The sequence below is a fragment of the Leuciscus leuciscus genome (assembly GCF_965113295.1).
Source record: "Leuciscus leuciscus genome assembly, chromosome: 25".
Classification (NCBI taxonomy): Eukaryota; Metazoa; Chordata; class Actinopteri; order Cypriniformes; family Leuciscidae; genus Leuciscus; species Leuciscus leuciscus.
The window spans coordinates 10,797,498-10,820,104 of record NC_138724.1 but is presented as its reverse complement, the minus strand read 5'-3'; the positions used below and the strand labels follow the sequence as shown (position 1 = coordinate 10,820,104).

At 39.1% G+C, this 22,607-nt stretch overlaps 2 protein-coding genes and 1 long non-coding RNA gene across 4 annotated transcripts in view; 2 read left to right on the top strand and 1 right to left on the bottom strand.

The window, feature by feature from the left end:
* Window positions 1-7,737, top strand: part of LOC309491147 — a 38,059-nt gene extending 30,322 nt beyond the window's left edge. The window contains exon 3 of the long non-coding RNA XR_014202939.1: window positions 7,657-7,737. This is a non-coding gene — a long non-coding RNA (uncharacterized lncRNA). The remainder of the gene's footprint in view (window positions 1-7,656) is intronic.
* The window catches only part of LOC309491101 (tumor susceptibility gene 101 protein), a 186,551-nt gene that overhangs the window by 145,882 nt on the left and 18,062 nt on the right, over window positions 1-22,607 (bottom strand). The gene's annotated exons all lie outside the window — the stretch shown is intronic.
* Window positions 13,079-22,553, top strand: ldha (lactate dehydrogenase A4). Its single transcript, XM_082160515.1, has 8 exons — window positions 13,079-13,206; window positions 14,929-15,063; window positions 16,303-16,420; window positions 19,250-19,423; window positions 19,535-19,708; window positions 19,792-19,909; window positions 20,172-20,295; window positions 21,123-22,553. Exons 2-8 carry the CDS (start codon window positions 14,935-14,937, stop codon window positions 21,285-21,287), a joined length of 1,002 nt encoding a protein of 333 aa, XP_082016641.1. The 5' UTR covers window positions 13,079-13,206; window positions 14,929-14,934; the 3' UTR covers window positions 21,288-22,553.

The window sequence follows — 22,607 nt, the reverse complement described above, 5'->3', positions numbered from 1 at the left end:
ATAGTAAAGTGTAATTTATTCCTGTGATCAAAGCTGAATTTTCAGCATCATTACTCCATTCTTCAGTGTCACATGATCCTTCAGAAATCATTCTAATATAATGATTTGATGCTCAAGAAACATTTATGATTATTATCAATGTTGAAAACAGTTTTTTACATTTTTATTTCATGATGCTATGATAAATAGAAAGTTCAAAAGAACAGCATTTATCTGAAATCTAAAGCTTTTGTAACATTAAACACTACCCTTCAAAGGTTTGGGGTCAGTAAGAATTTTTATTTTATTTTTGGGGGAAAGAAATAAAATAAATCAATACTTTTATTCATCAAGGATGAGTTCAACTGATCAAAAGTTATAAAGACAGAAAATAAAAATAAAATAAAATATTCTATATTAAATAAATGCTGATCTTTTGAACTTTCTATTCATCAAAGAATTTTGAAACAAAATTGTACACAACTGTTTTCAACATTGAAAATAATAATGAATGTTTTTTGAGCATAAAATCAGCATCAGTTGGGGATATTTTGGGGATATTTAATTTAATTTTATCAATCAATAAATTCCTCTTGAAACAAACTTTGTTGTATTATTTTAATTTAATACTGTGAAGCTGCTTTGATACAATCTGTATTGTGAAAAGCGCTATACAAATAAACTTGACTTGACTTGACTTGACATATTAGAATGATTTCTGAAGGATCATGTGACACTGAAGACTGGAGTAATGATGTTGAAAATTCAGCTTTTATCTGAGGAATAAATTACATTTTAAAATATATTAAAATAGAAAACAGTCATTTTAAATTGTCATATTTCACAATATTACTTTTATTTTTTATCAAATAAAATATATTTTCTTGGTGAGCAGAAGATACTTCTTTTAAAAACATTAAAAATCTTACTGATCTAAAACTTTTGACCAGTAGAGTAGTGCCCTGTGAGGGCAGGTGGGCAGAGATCCACCAAAATATTCATCCAAAACATAGACCTCTATATAAACTGAATCAATAATAAATTGTAAATGTGTTCAGCATTAAGTAACAAATATTTTCAGATTTTCTAGACTATTTTTAAGTCGTAATGTGGGAAGGATATATACAAATTTAGCATGTGGCTTCGGCAGGCATGTATAATGATACTAAGTGGGACAGACAGTCTCGGAGCCCTCCCGAGCTCTACTGTGCCCCACAATTTTCCAATGCAAATCTGTGGTGAAAAAATTTAACTGCTCTAATATAGAGCCATTGGGGCAGATTTAAGACTGCCCCTCTTATTTTAATGTTACCCCGCGTAAACCTCGCTCCAGACCAAGATGATATCAATCCACTTCAGCTATGTGTATATTAGTCTGCATCAGGTCAGTAACTAGTTGGCACGTCTGTTTTTGAATCAAATTAATGAAAGTTTAATCGAGCAAATGTGAATAGCAAGATGCAAGAATCAATCATTTTATTTTGACCTCTTTTAACTTTTAAAACCAAAGCATTAAAAATAACAAAGTTGCCTCGATTTACAGGCAGATTACCGCAGCACAGAGATCACCCTATTTAACATGCTGGTTATAGGCAATTAGGTTTTGAAATAAAGTCAGATGTCCAGTCAGTTTAATGTTACAGTGTACAGTTCTCCTATCAGCCTACTTGTCATTGCTGTTCAGGAAAAGCAAAGCATTGACACTTGCTGTACCAAGAGAGGTACTTCGGTCCTCCAGAGCACGTCAAGACACACTGAAAACACACTCGCAACTAACGCTGGAGGCTGGAACACACAGAATCTTCCCTGCAAGAGTTGCCATCTTTGGGAAGACGTGATATGTGTTTTTCCAAACACCTAAAATGTCTCTGTCACTATCATGCATGACCATTTTTTTATTCAAGTAGGCATTCAACTCATCCACTGCCATGTCTGTGTCATCCACATCCTCCCACTGGCTGAACTTCACAGACGGACCAGCCACTGCGGCGCATTGGCTGTGATGGTAATATCTGGAATGGGAGGGTCCGTGTCGGACTGAGAAGGCTTTCCAACTCGCTCCGATATACTTTGGTATATTTTGGTATATTTGGTAACACTTTGGTATATTTCATCTCTCTCCTCGTTTGTGAACACGCGTAGCTGCTTAAACTTAGGCCACAAGAGCACAGCAAGCTTCGCATGGTGGTCGAGTGCAATTTGTTCACTCAGAAGGGCTTTGGTTCTGCATTTCAGCATTTCAGTGCTTTAGAGTCGGCCAGCGTAACCACACAGTGCTCAAGCAGTGTAGATTTCCATAAAGACAGCAGATGGCGCTCAGTTCATCACTTGCCATTTTGAATGGGGTCAAAAATTTAACTAGCATTTGAAGAATATCTTTTGAGATGTGACTAATTGTGTGTTTTTCTCCTCTTGTCATAAGAAGTCTTTGCACATCATCGAATGTTCCAGCGAGTCTCACATTCCTGTTTGAGAGTGCGTATCAGGTGGAGCTGCAAACCAGAAAGCTTAATATATGTCATCAGTGACTTGCACTGATTAATACATGTTCTCACAGTCTGTAATGGATCTTCCTCCTCCTCCTCATCAATTCCCTTCTTGAAAGTGTGTTTCAGCACAGTGTTGAGAATGTGTGCATTACAGCTTCTGTGTTTCCAGAGCAGACTGTATATTAGCGCCTTTATCACTAACAAACACAAGTTTGTCTATTTCAACCTATGACAGCCCGAAGTCATGCAACTGTTTCAACGGTTCAGTTTTTCTGTTTGCGGCCGTTGAGTAAAATAAAAGCTCTGGTGCAAATTACCCGGCTCTGAAACATCCAATCTTCATTTATGAAGTGGAGTGTGATGCATGTGTAGCTGACCTTTCGAAAATTAAATCATCAGTCCACATGTCAGTGGATGCTCAACAAAGCAAATGCCTCAGCAATAATATGCTTGACTTTAAGTAAAAGCTCTTGTTTCAAGGCAACGAACCTCTCCAAAGTGGCATCTGAAACAGTGACTCCCGAGGAAAGAAGTTCTTTGACATCACAATGGCCGTGCGTAGCTATATCTCGACCAAGCTCTGTGCTAACTGACAAAAATGCGCTTGTTTCAAACATTTGGTATGGTCTGAGATCTTTGGCACAGACTCGAATGCGATTTTCAAGAATTGTCTTTTTATACTGGACAGGCACTCCACGGCTCCTTCGCACAAACAAACGTATGGAGCTTTGCATCGATTTCTTGTGCCGACATGATCTCTGGTGCTTCAGCAAATGGGACGTTCCAGTTTTAGCTGAATCAAATCTTAATATGGTATTGCAGTGCATTTAACTGCACCAGTCTTTTTTCCTTCCTTATCAACAATGATCACAAAAGTTGCCCACATCGATGACGACCCTAGATGTTTAAATTCTACATATTCGTTTTCCCTCACCTTTTTCGTGATGTCTGTTATCGCCTCCATGCTTTTCTGACATTTAATATTGATGACAGGCCTGGTTTAACAAAAATGTAAATACTTGCTTTTAGTCAACCATCCAGCCACATGATGGCGCGCACTAGTTCTTGTTAAAGGGAGGGGGTTGGTAATGTGGAGCAACTGAGTCTAAATGCGAAAGCAATAGTATAGTCCATTGCTCTTACACTGTAAAAAACAGGTGCTGCCTTAGATTAAATACAATCAACTTGGATGTTTAAGTCATTTCAACTTAAATTACATTAAACTGACTTAAATTTGTTGAATCTTGTATAAATTAAAGAAAGTTGAACATTAGGTAACTTATTTTGATGAGATAAAGCAATGTAAAAACGTGTTGTCATAACTTATTGATCATAGAATTTTTTACAGTGTTGAAGCGCGGATTCCTAGAGAACTTACTATGGTACTAGGAACTATGGCAACAATGCTGACTGTTTCTTGTCCATGACACGACAAGTATTAAGGAGTAAAAGTCACATAATCTGACACAGTGACTATCGTAACAGACAAAAATATCATGTAGTCTGAACCTGGCATGACACACTGATCCGACAAAACCAGGTCTTTTGCCAATGTTCGCCGTCTGTTGCTGCTCTATAAATTGGCCTTTAGAACTTTCCCAAAACATACATTTTTAAAGTTAGCTTTTGGTTAGGGAAGGTTTTGAAAACAATACTCTAAAAGTGACAATTACAGAAAAAAAATGTGTATACGTTATTTTGTAAAAAAAAATAAAAATAAAAAAAACTCATTGCAAAAAAAATATGTTTCTGAGAAAGTTATTATTTGGTTCTCAAAAAGATAAATGTTCAGGAAATGTTCTGTGTTTGTTGGGGTGATAGTACCTCGGCCAATAGAGCCATAATTAATTAATAATGAATCTCTGTTGAGTCCCGCTACCCTTTTCTATTGGTAATTACTGTCATTTTCACACAGAAATATGAGTAGGCTTCAGGGGACGTTTACACGACAATTATATGCTTAAAAAGGATACGTTTTTCCTTTGAGTTTTCACGTACTTTGTCAAAACGATCCCCATTCACACGGATCACACGGCACATAGTCTTAGAGCTCAAACATGAATTGGGGCTCAGGTCAGGAAGCAGACAGACTGGCTAAACCGACCCTCTGCCAGCTGTCTCACGTCACCAAGGTCAGAGAAATCCCATCACATAGAGACTCTTTCACCTAGATATCATCATATAGAGACTGTGTCTGTTCCCCGAATTAGGACATACAAAAAACTCCCCCATCTAAGGGTAAAAATGTAATTGATGTTCAAAAAATAGACATAATACAGATGAACAAATCTGTTGCTGAATATTCGATCCCTTACTTCAAAAGCACTTATTATTAATGATAAGATTACAGATTATAACCTAGACATGTTGTGTCTGACAGAAACATGGCTAAAACCAGACAATTGCATTACTAAACATGAACCTCGTCTGAAAGGCAAAGGGGGAGGTGTTGCTGTAATTTATAGTAATATCTTCAGAATTACTGAGAAGTCTAGTTTCAAATATATTTCTTTTGAAGTGTTGGTGCTTAATGCAACACTATCTAGTGTAAATGATAAATTGCGCTTGACATTTATGCTGGCTACTGTATACAGGCCACCCGGGCACCATACAGACTTTATCAAAGAATTTGCTGATTTTCTATCAGAGTTAGTGACTGCAGATAAAGTCCTAATTGTAGGGTAGATTTGAGATCAGCAAATGTAATTGACTAATTGATCAAGTTGCGTTTTTTTAATAAGAGGCTTACGTAAGGCAGATCAATAATATTATTGAATATTAAATGTCCCCAACTAAGCAAGCCAAAAAGCCAAGGCAACAGTGGCAAGGAACCAAAACTCCATCAGTGACAGAATGAAGAAAAAAAACCTTGGGAGAACCCATGCTCAGTCGGGGCCAGTTCTCCTCTGGCCAACGAGCGAACAGTGAATGATTATGATCCAGGCAGCATTACAGGTCAGAAGTCAGATTGGATCAGAACATTCAGAATATTTATCCAGATTCCAGTTCCATCTGATTGGAAGTCGGAGTCATCACGCCGGTATGGAGACGAGTTTATTGAGGATCAGTGCCGATGGCTGTAGTGTCGATGAGGCCTTCACAGGGCTGATGAGGCTGGCACTTCAGGGATGCGGCATGGATGGGTCTAGGCGCAGGTCCACCATCTGATCTGGATACGGCTGGAATCCGGCTGACTTCAGTAAACCTCAGAATAAACAGAAAGACTAACATTAGCGTAGATGCCATTCTTCTTATGATGTAACGAGTAGTACATGGAAGCAGACACACTCTGTCAGTTTAAATCTAGACTAAAAACACATCTTTAACCTGGCATTCACATAGAAAATGTTACATTCCTATTATTCAAATCAGTTAAATGATGTACCCGATGTACACGTTACATCATAAGAAGAATGGCATCTACGCTAATGTTAGTCTTTATATAAATGAACTAAATATCTTTTTTTAAACAAAAATGAAACATCACTGAACTTACTTAAGCTGGACTGTGACGCTATTTTCTTCTGGAAACAAACTTTTTTGCATTATTTTCCTGTTATCTCTGTAAAGCTGCTTTGAAACAATCTGTATTGTAAAAAGCGTTATATATAAATAAATGTGACTTGACTTGATGGATCCGCGAAAACGACTACATTTTCTGCTGTATTCTGCTGCCAGGCCATTAGATGAAAATGAAACATTATAGATTAAACACATAATACGCATGTGCATGACGACATCGAGAGTCATGTTTTTGTTGTTTACACTATGAAACCCGTTTTTAAAAATGTGTTTTCAGGCACCCAAAACGCTGTTGTCGAGTAAAATGAACTGCCACATGCATAAAAAAGTTTTACGTTTTTAGTTGAAAACAGTGTCGTGTAAACAGCCCCTCAGTTTATTCTCTCACAGGGCACACAAATTAAGACAAAGGGCAACAATTAAGGTTGATGATCAAACCTCATTTCAGCCCGCGGTCTAACGTTAACACCCTACTGATTTCATAACTGATTGGGAAAATAAGTTTGATAAGGGCTTTCCCTGTGGAGCCATAATAGCAGATGACATGATGTACATACCACGCTGACTTACCATGTGGAGCCTGACAGTCTTTCTCAACGTCTAATTGGGGTTAATTACGCTTTAAATGCTGTAGTTATGAGATTGATGAGCCGCAGTGAGCTTTGCACGTTTGAAACAGCAAGAGTAGAGAAGGAAAAGTTTACCTTACTTGAGGGACAGACGAGGAAAGTTGAAGTAGCCTACAGAAGAAAAAGCACAGATGAAAACAAGGCCGTCGGGATATAGTGCCACATGGAACGACAACATTTAATGATAAATGTCGTACGTGTAGCGCCTATGGTCCAACGTAGTTCGGAGATCGAAATGAGACTTGCCGAAAGCTGTGATCTGATTACTTGCTCACTTCAACGAAGTCCATACAACTATTGTGTTGACGTCACCCGAGAAGTCTCAAAACTCTGTGCAATAAGCGCAGTGTGGCAGTTCGCCCAGAAGACACGAGCATTCATGATGGATTGAGAGTAAACAGTGGGGAAATAAATGAATTCTTTTCTCTTGAGTTAGCAGAGCAACTCTAACAAAAGAACAAGTATAGGCCTACTTCAAGTTAATTTTATTAAGTATACTTAAGTAAAGTTCAAATATATTTTAAGTATATAGCCTACTTTATGTAGAAAGTATATTAATATCCATGTACTAGTAGTAAACTTGTAAATGTACAGTTTCAATTTGGGATTAAATTGGCCCACCTTTTAGTTTATAAAAGTATAAGTATACTTTAAGTGTAACAGACAACTAAGATTTAATTTGTACTGCAACTGTAAGTGAACTTGTCAAATACTTGTAGCACATTTTTTAGTTTATGAAAGTACACTTTGAAGTAGGCTATAGGCCTACTCTCAGTAAACTATAGTTTAACTAGTAGTTTTATACTTCAAGTATATTTGCTAAATTTTCTTTAAGTGGACACTTCGGTATTATTATTTTTTTGGCTACTTTTCGTATTCCTTTAACTGTCCTTTAACTCTTTTCATTTAAAAAAAACAAAAACATTTAAGGCCTATTTATGCATAATTTTATCAACACCTGAATGTACCTAAGTTTCATTTAAAAAAAGCAACATTTTAAACAAAAAGCTACTAAAATCTACATATTTTTGTCAAAGGCGTCACCCCGATCGGATTGGAGATGATGGAGTAGATTGAGTCCCAAAGCTTCTCCGTCGTTTCCTCTTCATGGGTTCGACATTTCATTCGGTAACGTTAGACATTTTTTAATTTGAATATGCTGTTTAATGTTTGCGTTATTTTACATTTGTGTACGCAATCTTCTATCACTTGTTTCTGCTTCTTCTGTTTTGATCCTGAGAGAAGATATGTCGGGGCCTCACCCTGGAGCCAGGCCCTCCCCCTAAGGGGCCGGTGCATAGTGGATCGGGTGACAGTCGAAGGCGGGGGCCCCAACGACCGATCTCTGGACACGGAAACTAGCTTTAGGGATGTGGAACGTCACCTTGCTGGCGGGGAAGGAGCCTGAGCTTGTGCGGGAGGTTGAGAGGTACCAACAGTGAAAACACGAAAAAGTAAAGTAGAATTCAGATACTCAGAATTAGGAACATTATCTGTTTTCTAAATCAATATTTTCAAACAATGTAAGTTTATAAGCCAGTATGTAAACCTTTGTGAAAATAGTATTTAATAGGCTACTCAATCAAAAGAGTAAACAACTATAGGCCTAGGCTACTTAAATACTTATACTTTTTTATACGTTATAGGCTACTTTTAAGTATATCTCGATCAAAAGTTATTTTTTATTTTCTTACCTATTTAGCAACTACAAAAAATTTAGATTCTCAGAAATGTTGATATTATTTGATCTCCAACAGGGATCAGTTATACAGTCCTAAATGTTTAAGATACAACGGGTTAAACTGAAATTCTAAAGAAAAAAATACTGTAAACTGAAATCGTAATTTATCCAGAGAGATCTTGGTTTTGAGTTGATTCCTTTAGGAATGGCAAAAAAAAAAAAATACATTTAGCATTCCTTAAGGTTTTTTTTATTATTATTATTTTTTTATTATTATGCAATGCCATGTAACTTGTCATGACCTGTCTGTTACACTAGGTAAATAACAGCTACAGCTACTACTAGCTGAACACGGGGCAATTTTGTAACAAAATTATTATTTAGGCCTAATATTTGACTGAACTTGAAACTCTAAAATTAAAGACTATAAGAATAAACTACATACAAAAATCTGGATGAAATGGGCTTTATTTACCACAAGATGGCGCACTTTCATTACAAAAGATATTACACACTGGACAGAAGGGCCTACTCTTATAACCACTTAATAATCAGTCTGTTGTATGTTTTTATAGATTAACCTTAACCAGCTAACCTATTGACCTATTTTTGGTAATAGCCTACAAATTTAGTCTAAAACTGGTGGTTAATGTTTTAATATATATGCCAATCGTGTAGGCTATAAGATAATTAGGCCTACAAACATATTTTGTTTTTCCGTCTGCTGTTTTTATAGGCTACTGCTACAACTGTCCACCGACTATAATACTTTTCCTTTGCCTCCTTTTCCTTGGGCCGTTTCTGTTGTTGAAACCTACATGCCAGTTCAGCATGACACAGCACATTCACACACTTCTCTGACAGGGATGCTGGTCATTCTTCAAGTACAATGTGTATTTATAATAGAGAAATATTAAAAGTATCCTCTAGCTTATGTATTTTTAATGCCTATATGTTCATTGTATAAGGTTTGCGGTAACACTTTAGAATATTGTTCCTTCATTAATGAATAACTACACAGGAACAAATGAGTAACGCACTATTAACATTCTAGTAACTACTATTAACTAACAAGAAACTCTGATTAACAAATTAGTAAGTAATAGCGCTCAGTTGAATGTCACTATTAGTTAATAGTGACATTAATGAATAACTACACAGGAACAAATGAGTAACGCACTATTAACATTCTAGTAACTACTATTAACTAACAATAAACTCTGATTAACAAATTAGTAAGTAATAGCGCTCAGTTGAATGTTCACTATTAGCTAATCAGTAACTACTATGTTTCATTCCTCACTGAAGACTACTAAGAACTACTATATACAGATTAATAATTAATATTATACTGCATTGCAACTGAACATTGTCTGCGGAACTGCTTTATTGATTAAATAAACTAATTTAATAATCGATGATCTTTACAGAGATTTAAGCCCATTATGAAGCAGATACAACCAAGGACTGAGACGTCGCCCGGCATGGCGCAGCCGGGGCCCCACCCTGGAGCCAGGCCCTCCCCCTAAGGGGCCGGTGCATAGTGGATCGGGTGACAGTCGAAGGCGGGGGCCCCAACGACCGATCTCTGGACACGGAAACTAGCTTTAGGGATGTGGAACGTCACCTTGCTGGCGGGGAAGGAGCCTGAGCTTGTGCGGGAGGTTGAGAGGTACCAACTAGAAATAGTCGGGATCACCTCCACGCACGGCTTGGGCTCTGGAACCACACTCCTTGAGAGAGGCTGTACTCTCTACCACTCTGGAGTTGCCCACGGTGAGAAGTGGCTGGCTGGTGTGGGTTTGCTTATAGCCCCCCAGCTCAGTCGCATGTGTTGGAGTTCACCCTGGTGAATGAGAGGGCCGCTTTCCGGCGCCTTCAGGTCGGGGACAGGTCTCTCACTGTCTTGTGTGCCTACGTGCCGAACGGCAGTGCAGAGTACCTGCCCCTCGTGGAGTCTCTGGAAGGGGTGCTGGAAAGTGCTCCGACTGGGGACTCCGTCGTTTACTGGGGGACTTCAAAGCCCACATGGGCAGCGACAGTGACACCTGGAGGGGCGTGATTGGGAGGAACGGCCCCCCTGATCTGAACCCGCACGTGTGTTCTGTTATTGGACTTCTGTGCTAGTCACAGCTTCGATGATCGCTTCGACCGGACCCTGAGGGAGTCTGGAGATATTGAGTCAGAGTGGACCATGTTCTCCACCTCCATTGTACACAAAAAGTAGGGGATGCTGTCAAGCTGAAGAAGGAGTCCCATCAGGTCTGGCTTTTGGGACTCCTAAGGCAGGTGGTGGGTACCGGCAGGCCAAGCGGACTGCAGCCCGGGTGGTTGTGGAGGCAAAAAATCGGGCCTGGGAGGAGTTTGGCGAGGCCATGGAGAATGACTATTGGTTGGCCTCAAAGAGATTATGGCAAACCGTCCGGCGCCTCAGGAGAGGGAAGCAGTGCCCTACCAACACTGTTTACAGTGGAGGTGGGCAGCTGTTGATTTCACCTGGGGATATCGTCAGATGGTGGAATGAATACTTCGAGGATCTCCTCAATCCCACCGACACGTCTTCCTTTGAGGAAGCAGAGGCAGATGGCTTGGAGGTGGACTCGTCCATCACCCAAGCTGAAGTCACAGAGGTAGTCAAGAAGCTCCTTGGTGGCAAGACACCGGGGGTGGATGAGATCCGCCCTGACAACCTCAAGTCTCTGGATGTTGTGGGCTGTCTTGGCTGACACGCCTCTGCAACATTCACGTGATGATCGGGGACAGTACCGGGGTGGTGGTCCCTCTTTTTAAGAAGGGTGTGTTCCAACTACAGGGGGATAACACTTCTCAGCCTCCCCGGGAAAGTCTATGCCAGGGTGCTGGAGAGGAGAATTCGGCCGATAGTAGAACCTCGGATTCAGGCAGAACAGTGCGGTTTTCGTCCCGGTTGTGGAACACTGGACCAGCTCTATACCCTCTTCAGGGAACTGGAGGGTTCATGGGAGTTTGCCCAACCAATCCACATGTGCTTTGTGGATTTGGAGAAGGCATTCGACTGTGTCCCTCGCGGCGTCCTGTGGAGGGTGCTCTGGGAGTGTGGGGTCCGGGGCCCTTTGCTAAGGGCTGTCCGGTCCCTGTACGACCGGAACAGGAGCTTGGTTCACATTGCCGGCAGTAAGTCAGACTTGTTCCCGGTGCATGTTGGACTCCGGCAGGGCTTCCCTTTGTCACTGGTTCTGTTCATAATTTTTATGGACAGAATTTCTATGATGATGTTGTCTTGTTGGCCCCAGCAGACCAGGACCTTCAGCATGCACTGGAACGGTTTGCAGCCGAGTGTGAAGCGGCTGGGATGAGAATCAGCACCTCCAAGTCCAAGGCCATGGTTCTCAGTCGGTAAAGGGTGGCTTTCAGGTTGGTGGAGAGTTCCTGCCTCAAGTGGAGGAGTTCAAGTATCTTGGGGTCTTGTTCACGAGTGAGGGAAGGATGGAACAGGAGATTGACAGATGGATCGGTGCAGCTTCTGCAGTAACGCGGTCGATGTACCGGTCTGTTGTGGTGAAGAAGGAGCTGAGCTGCAAGGCGAAGCTCTCGATTTACCGGTCAATCTATGTTCCTACTCTCACCTATGGTCATGAGCTGTGGGTCATGACCGAAAGGACAAGATCCCGGACACAGGCGGCCGAAATGAGCTTTCTCTGCAGGGTTGCTGGGCACTCCCTTAGAGATAGGGTGAGAAGCACGTGCCGTCTTCCTCGGGGTCTCCTCCCGGTGAGACGTGCCCGGAACACCTCCCCGGGAAGGCGTCCAGGAGGCATCCGGAACAGATGCCCTAGGTAGGTCATCATGTAGGTCTAGGACACACTGGAGGGATTATGTGTCCCGGCTGGCCTGGGAACACCTTGGTATCCCCCCAGAAGAGCTGGAGGAAGTATCTAGGGAGAGGGAAGTCTGGGCGTCTCTGCTTAGACTGCTGCCCCTGCGACCCGGCCCCGGATAAGTGGAAGAAGATTGTATGGTATGGGATCTTTACAGAGTTATTGAACAGAACTGAATCAACGCTGAACTGATTTCAACTGAATAATGACTGTTTACTATTTTCCCTTATAGAGCTGCTTTACAACAGAATTGAATTCTGTTTGCATCATTGAATCATTATTTTCCTTTAATCACTGTAAAGGTGCTTTGAAACAATCTGTATTGTATAAAGCAAATAAATGTGACTTGACTCACCAATTATCTGTTAACACTGAACGCAATAAAGAGTAAACATCCATTAAAAAAAAAAAAAATTTGTATTATTATTTAGCATTCATTAACGTTAGATATTTTACCTATTCAATCTATTTTATTTTATAAGATGTATTAGCTATATGTATTCAAGTGCAATTTTATTTACACCGAAAAAAAAAAAAGATTTAGGGCTTTAGTAGCCTGCAATATACAGTATAATACAATGTGGGGGAAAAAAACTTGAAGCTATAAGCTACAATCAAAAACATATTAAGGTAAACTGGTCAAGTATTTTTTATTTTGCTATTCATATTTAATTAAATATTTATTATCATGTTTACAAAGCAAAAAAAAAAAAAAAGTGCACTTGTGGTTATTTTCCATTCTTCAATATGTTTTATAAGCAGATTTTTGTGACATAAGCAGACATGTAGGTTAAGCAATGCGTACTAGAGTACTGAAACCGTGGCGCGTGCACACATCCGCTTCATGACGTTTCCTCAGATGGACGTGACTTCAACCACGGGACGCAAAGCCACGCCCTTCTCATTCATATGCAAATGAGGCAACTGTAGGAGGGCGTTCCGCGTTTTATAAGCTGCGCGCGCAGCCTCTTCCTCACTCACAGCAGCACCAGTGCGGAGTAACAGCCCAGTCTACACTGCATATCACTGTCATATAACAGCATCTACAGGTAAGACACTCACGAACACTACTTACTAATATAAAGCACATTAAATAAAAGAAAGTTATTGTCTTAAAAGCACGTATCCGGTGTTGGTTGGTTATTTTTTCCTATAATGTATATAGTAAATATATATATGGCATTCTTCTTCTATCATTAGGATGTAAAATGAGTCACATCCTACTCTTCCATATATAAATATGATTGAAATCTGCTGATCGTTCATGTCCTGATGGAAGCACCGTTTGCTCTTGCTGTCTAGCTGTGATGATGTTACATAATCGTCGCTGCACATCATGAATACAACAGTTTACAAATAAACCTGCATTTTTCACTTATTGTGAACTCAAATACGACTTGTTGCTGCTTGTTTCAAAATAATAAGCTTATGATCAAGTATTGATGTTTAATCAAATTCTCTTTCTTGCAGTGATCATTTACGATCATTTTAATGCATACTGGAGTAAATGACTCAGTTTTGTTAATGTTGGTCTGTCATTCTGCTTGTGCGTCACTGGAGTCTACGTGCTTCAGGACAGATCAGATGCACTTCATGTTCATGCACTTTTTGCTTCCTTAAATGCAAAGGATTCTGGTACATGTATTTTTTAGGGTACATTTAGTCCGGATGCTTTACATAAAAGTCCCGATTAGCACAATGTGTGCACGAGATGAGTCAGTATTTCATTCAGCTCGTGTAGAATTACCATATATGTTCTCGATATGATTCGCCCTTGTTGCGTCAGCTTCACACCGGCCTCCAACGGGAAAATTAATTTGAATTACTGTATTAAAGTAATGAGACTACTGAAAATCGTCATTGGGAATAATGAGCAGTAAAACATCCGGACACATTACGGTAATGCCATTTCTTTTTGTATTACGGTAATGAAATTAATTAAAAATATAAATCTTCATTGTTCGAAAATAGGTTCAATTTTCGTTTAAGAAAAAAAAAAAAAAAGAAAGAAAAAAACATATAAAACTCAGACGTTTTCATATAGGCCTATATCTATATATATATTTACATTTATTTTTATATGTATATGTATGTATGTGTTTATGTATGTATGTATATGTGTATATATATATATATATATATATATATATATATATATATATATATATATATATATATATAAACCCAGACGTTAATACCAACTGTATTTATTATAAATAAATAGATTCTAATTTACTCCATGCATGTTCTACAAGACCTCTCAGTGACAGGCATAATTTATTCAGTTGTTTTGGTTTTGTAGTGATGGTTAGTGAGGATAAATGACTATAAGAGACATTAGAAATCATCTTTGAAGTGCGTGTGTTTGGACTGCATATGTTGAATGACCAGTTTAAATCATGAGAAAGGGGCTCTTCACGTGATTTGTTCCTCCTCTTTGCATTAATTCCTCTACGTGCCTCTGTGCACACAACACTGCAGAGGGTGGGGTGGGGGGCGGGGGTACTCCGACCTGTCCTGGGGATCCCCGGCACATTTTTAATGTGTCAATGAGGGAATGAATGTGTCAGGACTGGTTTGAGAAGCACTGCCTTGGACTAGTCTGCGTCATCATGTAAATGATCAGTCAATGCAGTTGTTTTAAAATGGCTTCTTATTCGAAGCAATTCAGATTCACATTATCTATAGTTTCTCAAAGAGCATTGATTCTAAAAGCAAATGAATGATGGATTTAAAAGCCTGAGTGACCGATGAGATTCTGTCCCCTGTAGCTGAAGATGGCCTCCACAAAAGAGAAACTCATTGCTCACGTGAGTAAGGAACAGCCTGCAGGGCCCACGAACAAGGTGACGGTGGTCGGAGTGGGAATGGTGGGAATGGCCGCCGCCATCAGCATCCTCCTCAAGGTCAGTGAGGTCACGCACACGATACACACTCATCACTAGAGATATTATATCACTGACAACATTCATGCTTTGCCTTTTAAAAAGTTTAAAATAAAATTGCAAATAATTTATTTTAAAATATGAATAAATTATTAATAAAATTTGTATAAAATAAACTGAGTAAATACCTTTTTAAATAATAGAAATGACAAATTTATTTTAAAATAAATGAAGAAATGGCTCTTTTATTTTAAAATAAATTTTATGAAATTCGACCTTTTAAATTATCTAAATGACTAATTTATTTTAAAATAAATTAAGAAATTATTAATTTATTTTTAAATAAATGTAGTTAAAACCCTTTTAAATTATTTAAATGACTAATTTATGTTAAAATAAACAAAGAACCTTTTTAAATAATCTTAATGACAAATTTATTTAAAAATAAATGCAGAAATAAATCATTAATAAAAAAAATTTAAATAAAGAAAAAGGACAGAAATGTGACTTGTGTTACTCCACACTCTCGATGAACCATTCTTCTATTGTGAGCAGCCCTCACAACATTTCACAATATGGTTTCCTCATCATATCCTGTCATGTCTTAACTCTTCCTGTAGTGGGAACAGTGGTGAGAGTGGAAAAAGACAATTTCACTGATATGACTATTTTAAACTCATATCACTTGTATTGAAATCTTGAATAAAAGTTTTTTTTATGAGGTAAACAATAATTATGTGCCAATAATTTTAACCAATTCGGACCGTTTGTGCAAGTCAAATGCCATGTTGTGCCCACTTTTTCTGTTTACTATAACATGATTCCCATATCTTGAACCATCAGGAATGTGCTCATGTTTTTTTTCCTGAATTCTCAACGGGGGTAAAGCTGCTGTGGCTCAAGTAAATAACACTGGCTTTAAAGCTTTCCTGACCTTTGAACGTAGAGCGATTTCTGAATGAGAAGGAAGGCCTTGAACCTCCGCCAAGAATAAACATGATCCTCATATCTGGAGACTTGGCAAACTTTAAGAGTCTGCACTCTTCAGCTCTCTTCATTTTTCCATTGGTGTAAAATGCAGTCGCTGAACCTACATGTGCAACAATCTTTAAATATTAGGAAATGTAGAGGAACATAAATCAAACAGGTTCAGACTCATGACTTTAAGTAATAGAATGAATCCCTAACTCAACATTTATCAACGTCTAAGCAGCCATGTAAGGTGTGTATTATATCTCGTGTGTGTGTGTGTTTGTGCAGGATCTGACTGACGAACTCGCCCTGGTGGACGTGATGGAAGATAAGCTGAAAGGAGAGGTTATGGACCTGCAGCATGGGAGCCTCTTTCTCAAGACACACAAGATAGTGGCGGATAAAGGTCAGATTTCATAATCTGGTAATAATTGGTGCTGATTTGGTGATAACGTACCAATGAGGTGACCTAGATTCAAAATTATTATACTATTTATTTAAAAATAGAAGTAAAATATTCAAATTAAAAGCATGATTCAGGGGGCTGCATCTTAATCGAAAGGGAAAGATAATTTTTTATCAATTAATAACTTCCCAGTCTGCTTTAATGTAGAAGCGCTGTTTGTCTAAATGCCCTGACACACCAAACAATTAGCAGCGTTGAAAGTAAACTGGTGTCGCATCACATTGCCTGCGTCTGGGCCAAAAGGTTGTGTTTGAACACACCACAAAGACTATAGTATGGAGGCTTGTTTCTGTCACTGAATAGAAAATAAAAGGTAATTGTGACTTTTTATCTCACAATTCTGACCTTTTTTTTTTCCTCGTAATTGCCAGTTTACATCTTGCAATTCTCCGAAAATAAAGAATTGTCCCAAATCCCACATGTGACTTTTTTCATGACAGTGTGAACAGAATCTGATTTGTGCCACTTCTCATATGTGGTCCTGAATCCAATACAGGTCAGATGCTTTGCAATGCGACCTCAGTCTGAACAGTCGTATCTGAATTCATGCGACTTTTACGTCACTCTAGATCAACATTCATCACAATTCTGCGCTCATGGGAGTCACTTCAAAGATTTTACATACCCGAAGTTATCAAGACATTGGCGAAAGGTAGTCAGTGAAGGACAGTGATGTGTCACAACTCATAAGTATAACAGTTACGGCTCTATATACAAAAAAACTTGTATCATTAAAGCTCTTTTTTCGCATCCTCGTCTCTGTTTTTTTTATATTGCCTGCGTATAATTCGCTGGCTTCCATGACAGATCACACTATAAATAAACTTGTAATCACTTACTTTAATGTTCTCAGTGTTTACTTCTGTATGACAGCGTGCTGCATGATGTCTTTTTATCGTTCTTTTCGGACATGATTTGTTCACACTGGAATCTGATTTAAACCACATTTAAAACAACAATGTAAACAGCTATATATCAAAAATCAAGTCTGAGAAATAAATCAGAATTGAGCACTAAGGATTTGCAGTGTAACTTTTCCATAAACTCGCAATTGTGAGAAAAAAAAAGTCAGAATTGCGAGATTTGTAATACCATATCCAATGGTGAAATAACTCATACAGTCTGTGCCTGTCAGGGAAAATTAACTCTCCGCACCAGCAGGTGGCAGTAGTCTGAATTTGTCATTCAACAAGGGAAATTAACCGAAGATGAAAAATAAGAGTCTTCTTTGTGTGCCCTCTTGACTTCGTAGTTCGCTTGCTTTTGTCACTTCCATTTTTTTTTTTTTCATACAATAGTTCGCTAAGCTAAATTGTCAATTGATGGTGTGTTTCCCAAAAGTATAGTTGGCTAACTATGCTCAGTTGAGCTGTTGGTAATGATGGAACTTGCGACCATAGTTGCTTTTGGGAAACGCACCCGGAGTGATCCCTCTCACCGACAGACTCCTCCGCTGAGTCAACATGCTCAATCATCCGAAAAGCCTCCACCGGCAGGCCTACTGGTGCCAACAGTGTGAAACACACTGCTAAAACAAGACTGACGGATTCTCAACAACTTTTGCTCACTTTGCATTGGCCGATTGTCGGCTTAGTGTGTCTCAGCCTTAACAGAAAGAAGTTTATTAACATGAGAAATCGATTTTGAAAGCCAATCTACTATGAATGCCAATTCGCAACGTGAACATAATGAACAAGTTAAAAAATGCAGACGAAAGGGCAAGAACAAAAGCACTCTGGATTCCGGAAAAGAAGAGCAAGCAAAAAACACTCCTGTCCTGGCATGCAATGCTGCTTAATTCTTATTGTTCAGTGATTTCCCCCCAAAAAGTGTTAACTTTTATTTACGGATGGACAAAATCAAAAATGTCATCTGCATTTCGCAAAAGCATCATAAGTATAATGGAGGGAATGCATTGACGTCACTTTCCCGCGGGAACACGCTCCCCTCAGCCGGACTGAGTGGCAGAAGAGCTGCTGCGTTACTGGATTTAAGAGAGGAAACTGCGAAAACGCGAGGAAAACAATCGATTATCAGTTTAAACCAAAGATTGGACTCGATGTAGTCTTACAAGGAACTTACAACTTACCAAAGATCCAGTGAACCATGGATATGGACATGCAGCCAGGAATCATGTTTCCTGACATTTATATGTGCCTGATTTTGACGCCGGGGAAATACATACAGCAAATTTGCCTGTGAACGGTTTATATAATGTAGGTCTAAATCCGGGTGATCACTTATATCAATGTTATATACTGTATATATATATATCATCCAGCCTTAAAACTTGTATAGGTTTTTGTCAGTGTTTATTTAAAAACGTCCAATTATGCAGAATATATAGTGTATGATTTTACACCTAAATTCAGCATATTGACAAAATGATAACTGCAAATCCATCTTTCGTTGCCTGGATCCAGTTGTTTTGGTGAATTACAGCGATCCATTTGCTTCTTTGTTCTGTTGCTTTCGGCAGTCTGTAAAAATATACCTCAGATTTCTTGTCAAATCTAGTTGTACAGTCAATCGCAAAGCTCTTTCCCGTTTTAGATGAGTTTTGTGTTTTTCGCTGGCGCTCAGTCTTTCTGCCATTCAGTCACTCCGGCCGATGGTGATGTCACACGCATAACCTCTATTTGATAGTGGCAAGAGACCATTGGTGCCAGTTCTTTCCACCATCTACTTAAGCTTGGTCTGACTCTGAACAGGCCGTTTCTCTCAGAGCGGGAGATCCTTCCCAAATTTATAATTTCATGTCATTTCCAGACTATAGTGTGACGGCTAACTCCAAAGTGGTGGTTGTGACTGCTGGAGCCCGTCAGCAGGAGGGCGAGAGCCGCCTCAACCTCGTCCAGAGGAACGTCAACATCTTCAAGTTCATCATCCCCAATATCATGAAGTACAGCCCCAACTGCATCCTTCTGGTGGTCTCAAACCCAGGTATGACACAACTGTCCACTGAGACCAGCACCGGCTTTGAATGTCCGTTTGCAATGAATGGTTGATGGCGTGTAGCTTCAGAAACGTAAACAAATGTTCTCATGTCTTCAGTCGACATCTTGACTTACGTGGCCTGGAAGTTGAGCGGTTTGCCAAGGAACCGCGTGATCGGCAGCGGCACAAACCTGGACTCTGCTCGTTTCCGTCACCTGATGGGAGAGAAGTTGGGCATCCACCCATCCAGCTGCCACGGTTGGGTTGTGGGAGAACATGGAGACTCCAGCGGTGAGGACCGCAGGGATGATTAGGAGCACAGATGTGTTTCAAGAGCACAGTGAATACAACTAAACATCCCTCTTCTCTTTCAGTTCCCGTGTGGAGCGGCGTCAACGTGGCTGGTGTGTCCCTTCAGAGTCTGAACCCTGACATGGGCACCGATAAAGACAAGGAGGACTGGAAGAGCGTCCACAAGATGGTGGTTGACAGGTAATTTGCAACCAATTAAACATCCATATAGTGATTTAGTACTTTACACTAATATTCGTCTCAGAACGACATAGATAATGGTTTTAGGGAGAGAGGCCAAGTGTTAAGAGTCGTCTCCATTCGTTTGTATATGATCTGTAATAAATGTATACTATGTGTCGCCATTAGAAAGCCTATAAATCAAGTCCTTGCGTAAATGTATTTAGTCTGGACTCGTGGTTGTTTATCTGTGTTTAACACATAAATCTGGTTTATTTGGCAGTGCATATGAGGTTATTAAACTGAAGGGTTACACTTCCTGGGCGATTGGTATGTCTGTAGCTGACCTGTGTGAAAGCATCTTGAAGAACTTGCACAAGTGTCATCCAGTTTCTACTTTGGTCAAGGTGAGATTCTCATGTTTAGTTCTGGTTGACCTGCTGTCTTCATTAACCAAATATTGTGAACCATATTTTTTTCTAGTAGAGACAGAACATAAGTACATACATATATAATAATAAACTCTGTCCCAAAACTGCCGTCTTATGATAAAATAGGCAACTACCTTCTAAGGCAGCATCAAATGAGTGATTATGGACAGCAACTCCTATTTGATGCAAACTTGAAGCACACAGAAGAACTAACATTTACAATTGGTTCCAGTGGATCTTACGTTAGCATGTTGCTAAGCTAACAATCTTATGTACTGATCTGAACAACTCTTCATGGACACATGGAAGCTTGTTTCCCACATGGAATAAAAGAATTTAAAAGATAATTGCGACTTTATCTCACAATTTTGACTTTTCTCAGAATTGCGAGATATAAACTTGCAATTCTTACTTCTTTTTTTTCTTGGAATTGCGAGTTTATATCTTGCAATTCTGACTTTATAACTCGCAATTCTGAATTTATAACTCGCAATACTGACTTTTTTTTCCTCACAAATCTGACTTTTCTCAGAATTGTAAAATATAAACTTGCAATCCTTAAAATAGGGCCCTCAGAGTTCATATTTATCATAATAGACATTTCCCTCGACTGTCCATCATTCTGGACTAAATGCCTCTCAAGAGTTTGTCACAGAGCATTGTGTGATTTAATTATCCTCGAAAGGTTTTCTTAGAAACAGCCTGTTTAAAAATGTTGGCTAGATTCTAAGCTTACTAAGATTTGGAACAAAGCTATGAAATGCCTAGGGCACCATTGTTTGACATTTGTTGTGTATTTACAGGGAATGCATGGTGTGAATGACGAGGTCTTCCTCAGCATACCTTGCATCCTGGGTAACAGTGGCCTGACAGATGTTGTCCACATGACCCTCAAACCAGACGAGGAGAAGCAGCTGGTGAAGAGCGCTGAGACCCTGTGGGGCGTTCAGAAGGAGCTGACCCTGTGAACCGCTGCCTTGTCCAAAATGTAGCCAGTGTCACAAAGTACAAACCTCAATGAGTCCTGCCTATCAATTTCCTGACTTCAAAAACCTTACTGCCTGTAACCATTAGAAATCTACATGCCAGTCTCAGACCTTTAGATTGTAACACTCCTTATTTCAGAGGTTTTAGCTGCATTTAGAAATCGTTTATTCCTGTTGTCTTTACAGAGATCATCACCCTTTGTGGAAGTTTGTGTCTATGTGCATAGTATTGTTATTCAAGAAAGAAGCATTTGCGAGCAGAATGATGTGCAATTTGAGTATTTTATTCTGATCTGAGGTCAGCTAGCATTCCGTACTTGCATCACGCTAATGATAATTTCACCAAGACCAACACGTAAAATCAAAACTGTTTCAGTTTTACAAAATATCACTGTGTGTTTACATGTACAATAAAACGATAACTTTCAAAAATCAGCTCATTATACAAACCTGTCAACGCAAAGTGTTACGTTTTTCGGCAGGCTTGACATCAAATTGTAAAAAGACATGCGCACAATAGTCCTCATTTATGAAAATCAATCTGTAAATCGTTTGTAAAACCTGAAATTAATGCAAGTTTACTTAGAATGATTTTACGATCAGAATTTCTACATTAAATGAGACAATTAACCGAAGAATGACGTTGAATTGTCGAGTGGAATGTGACGGTTGACAATTATTTAACAAATGATTTAGAAATTGGTGGTTGAACTGAATGCAATTGTTAAATTTGTATTACAATTGCTTTAATTTATTTTCATTTAATGAATTAAAGTAATTAGTTCTTCTATGCATGTTCATGATTGAGGTCTATTGACTAACAGGACAGAATGCGAATAACAGTGTTTACATGTAAAGACAAATTGGTTTTACGAGCTTGACGCGTTAATGTACACAAAGACTGCGCATGTAAACACTCAATGCAAGTCAATGGCTTTGCACTGAAAGTCAACCACAAATATTCATTGTAATTTATGCTTTAACAAAACCATATTGAGGTGTTAAAAAGTTTTAGATAATCCAACTACTTGGTGTAATTGGTGTAAGTATACACTTTATGTATCAGCTGGAAACAAAATGCTGTTGTCAGTGTATTTTTATTTCTGTTAGTGTTGGTTCATAAGAACAACAACGCACTCCAACCGAGTGGTAAACGCACAGCGATGGTTATAGCTGTTACTTGAAGCGTGCGACTGTACAATTGAGACGCAGCCCGTAACCGAATAAACGATGTGACTAACTACAAAAGCTGTTTTTCTGTGTTTGTTCTCTAGACCAAATAGCTGTACCGAAACAAACTGG

Excerpts from the sequence above, each read along its gene's own strand:
- ldha (XM_082160515.1), top strand. The coding sequence starts at position 14,935 with ATGGCCTCCACAAAAGAGAAACTCATTGCTCACGTGAGTAAGGAACAG. Across the intron at positions 19,424-19,534 it reads TCTGGTGGTCTCAAACCCAG|TCGACATCTTGACTTACGTG; the intron begins GTATGACACAAC and ends TCATGTCTTCAG. Across the intron at positions 19,709-19,791 it reads AGAACATGGAGACTCCAGCG|TTCCCGTGTGGAGCGGCGTC; the intron begins GTGAGGACCGCA and ends CTTCTCTTTCAG.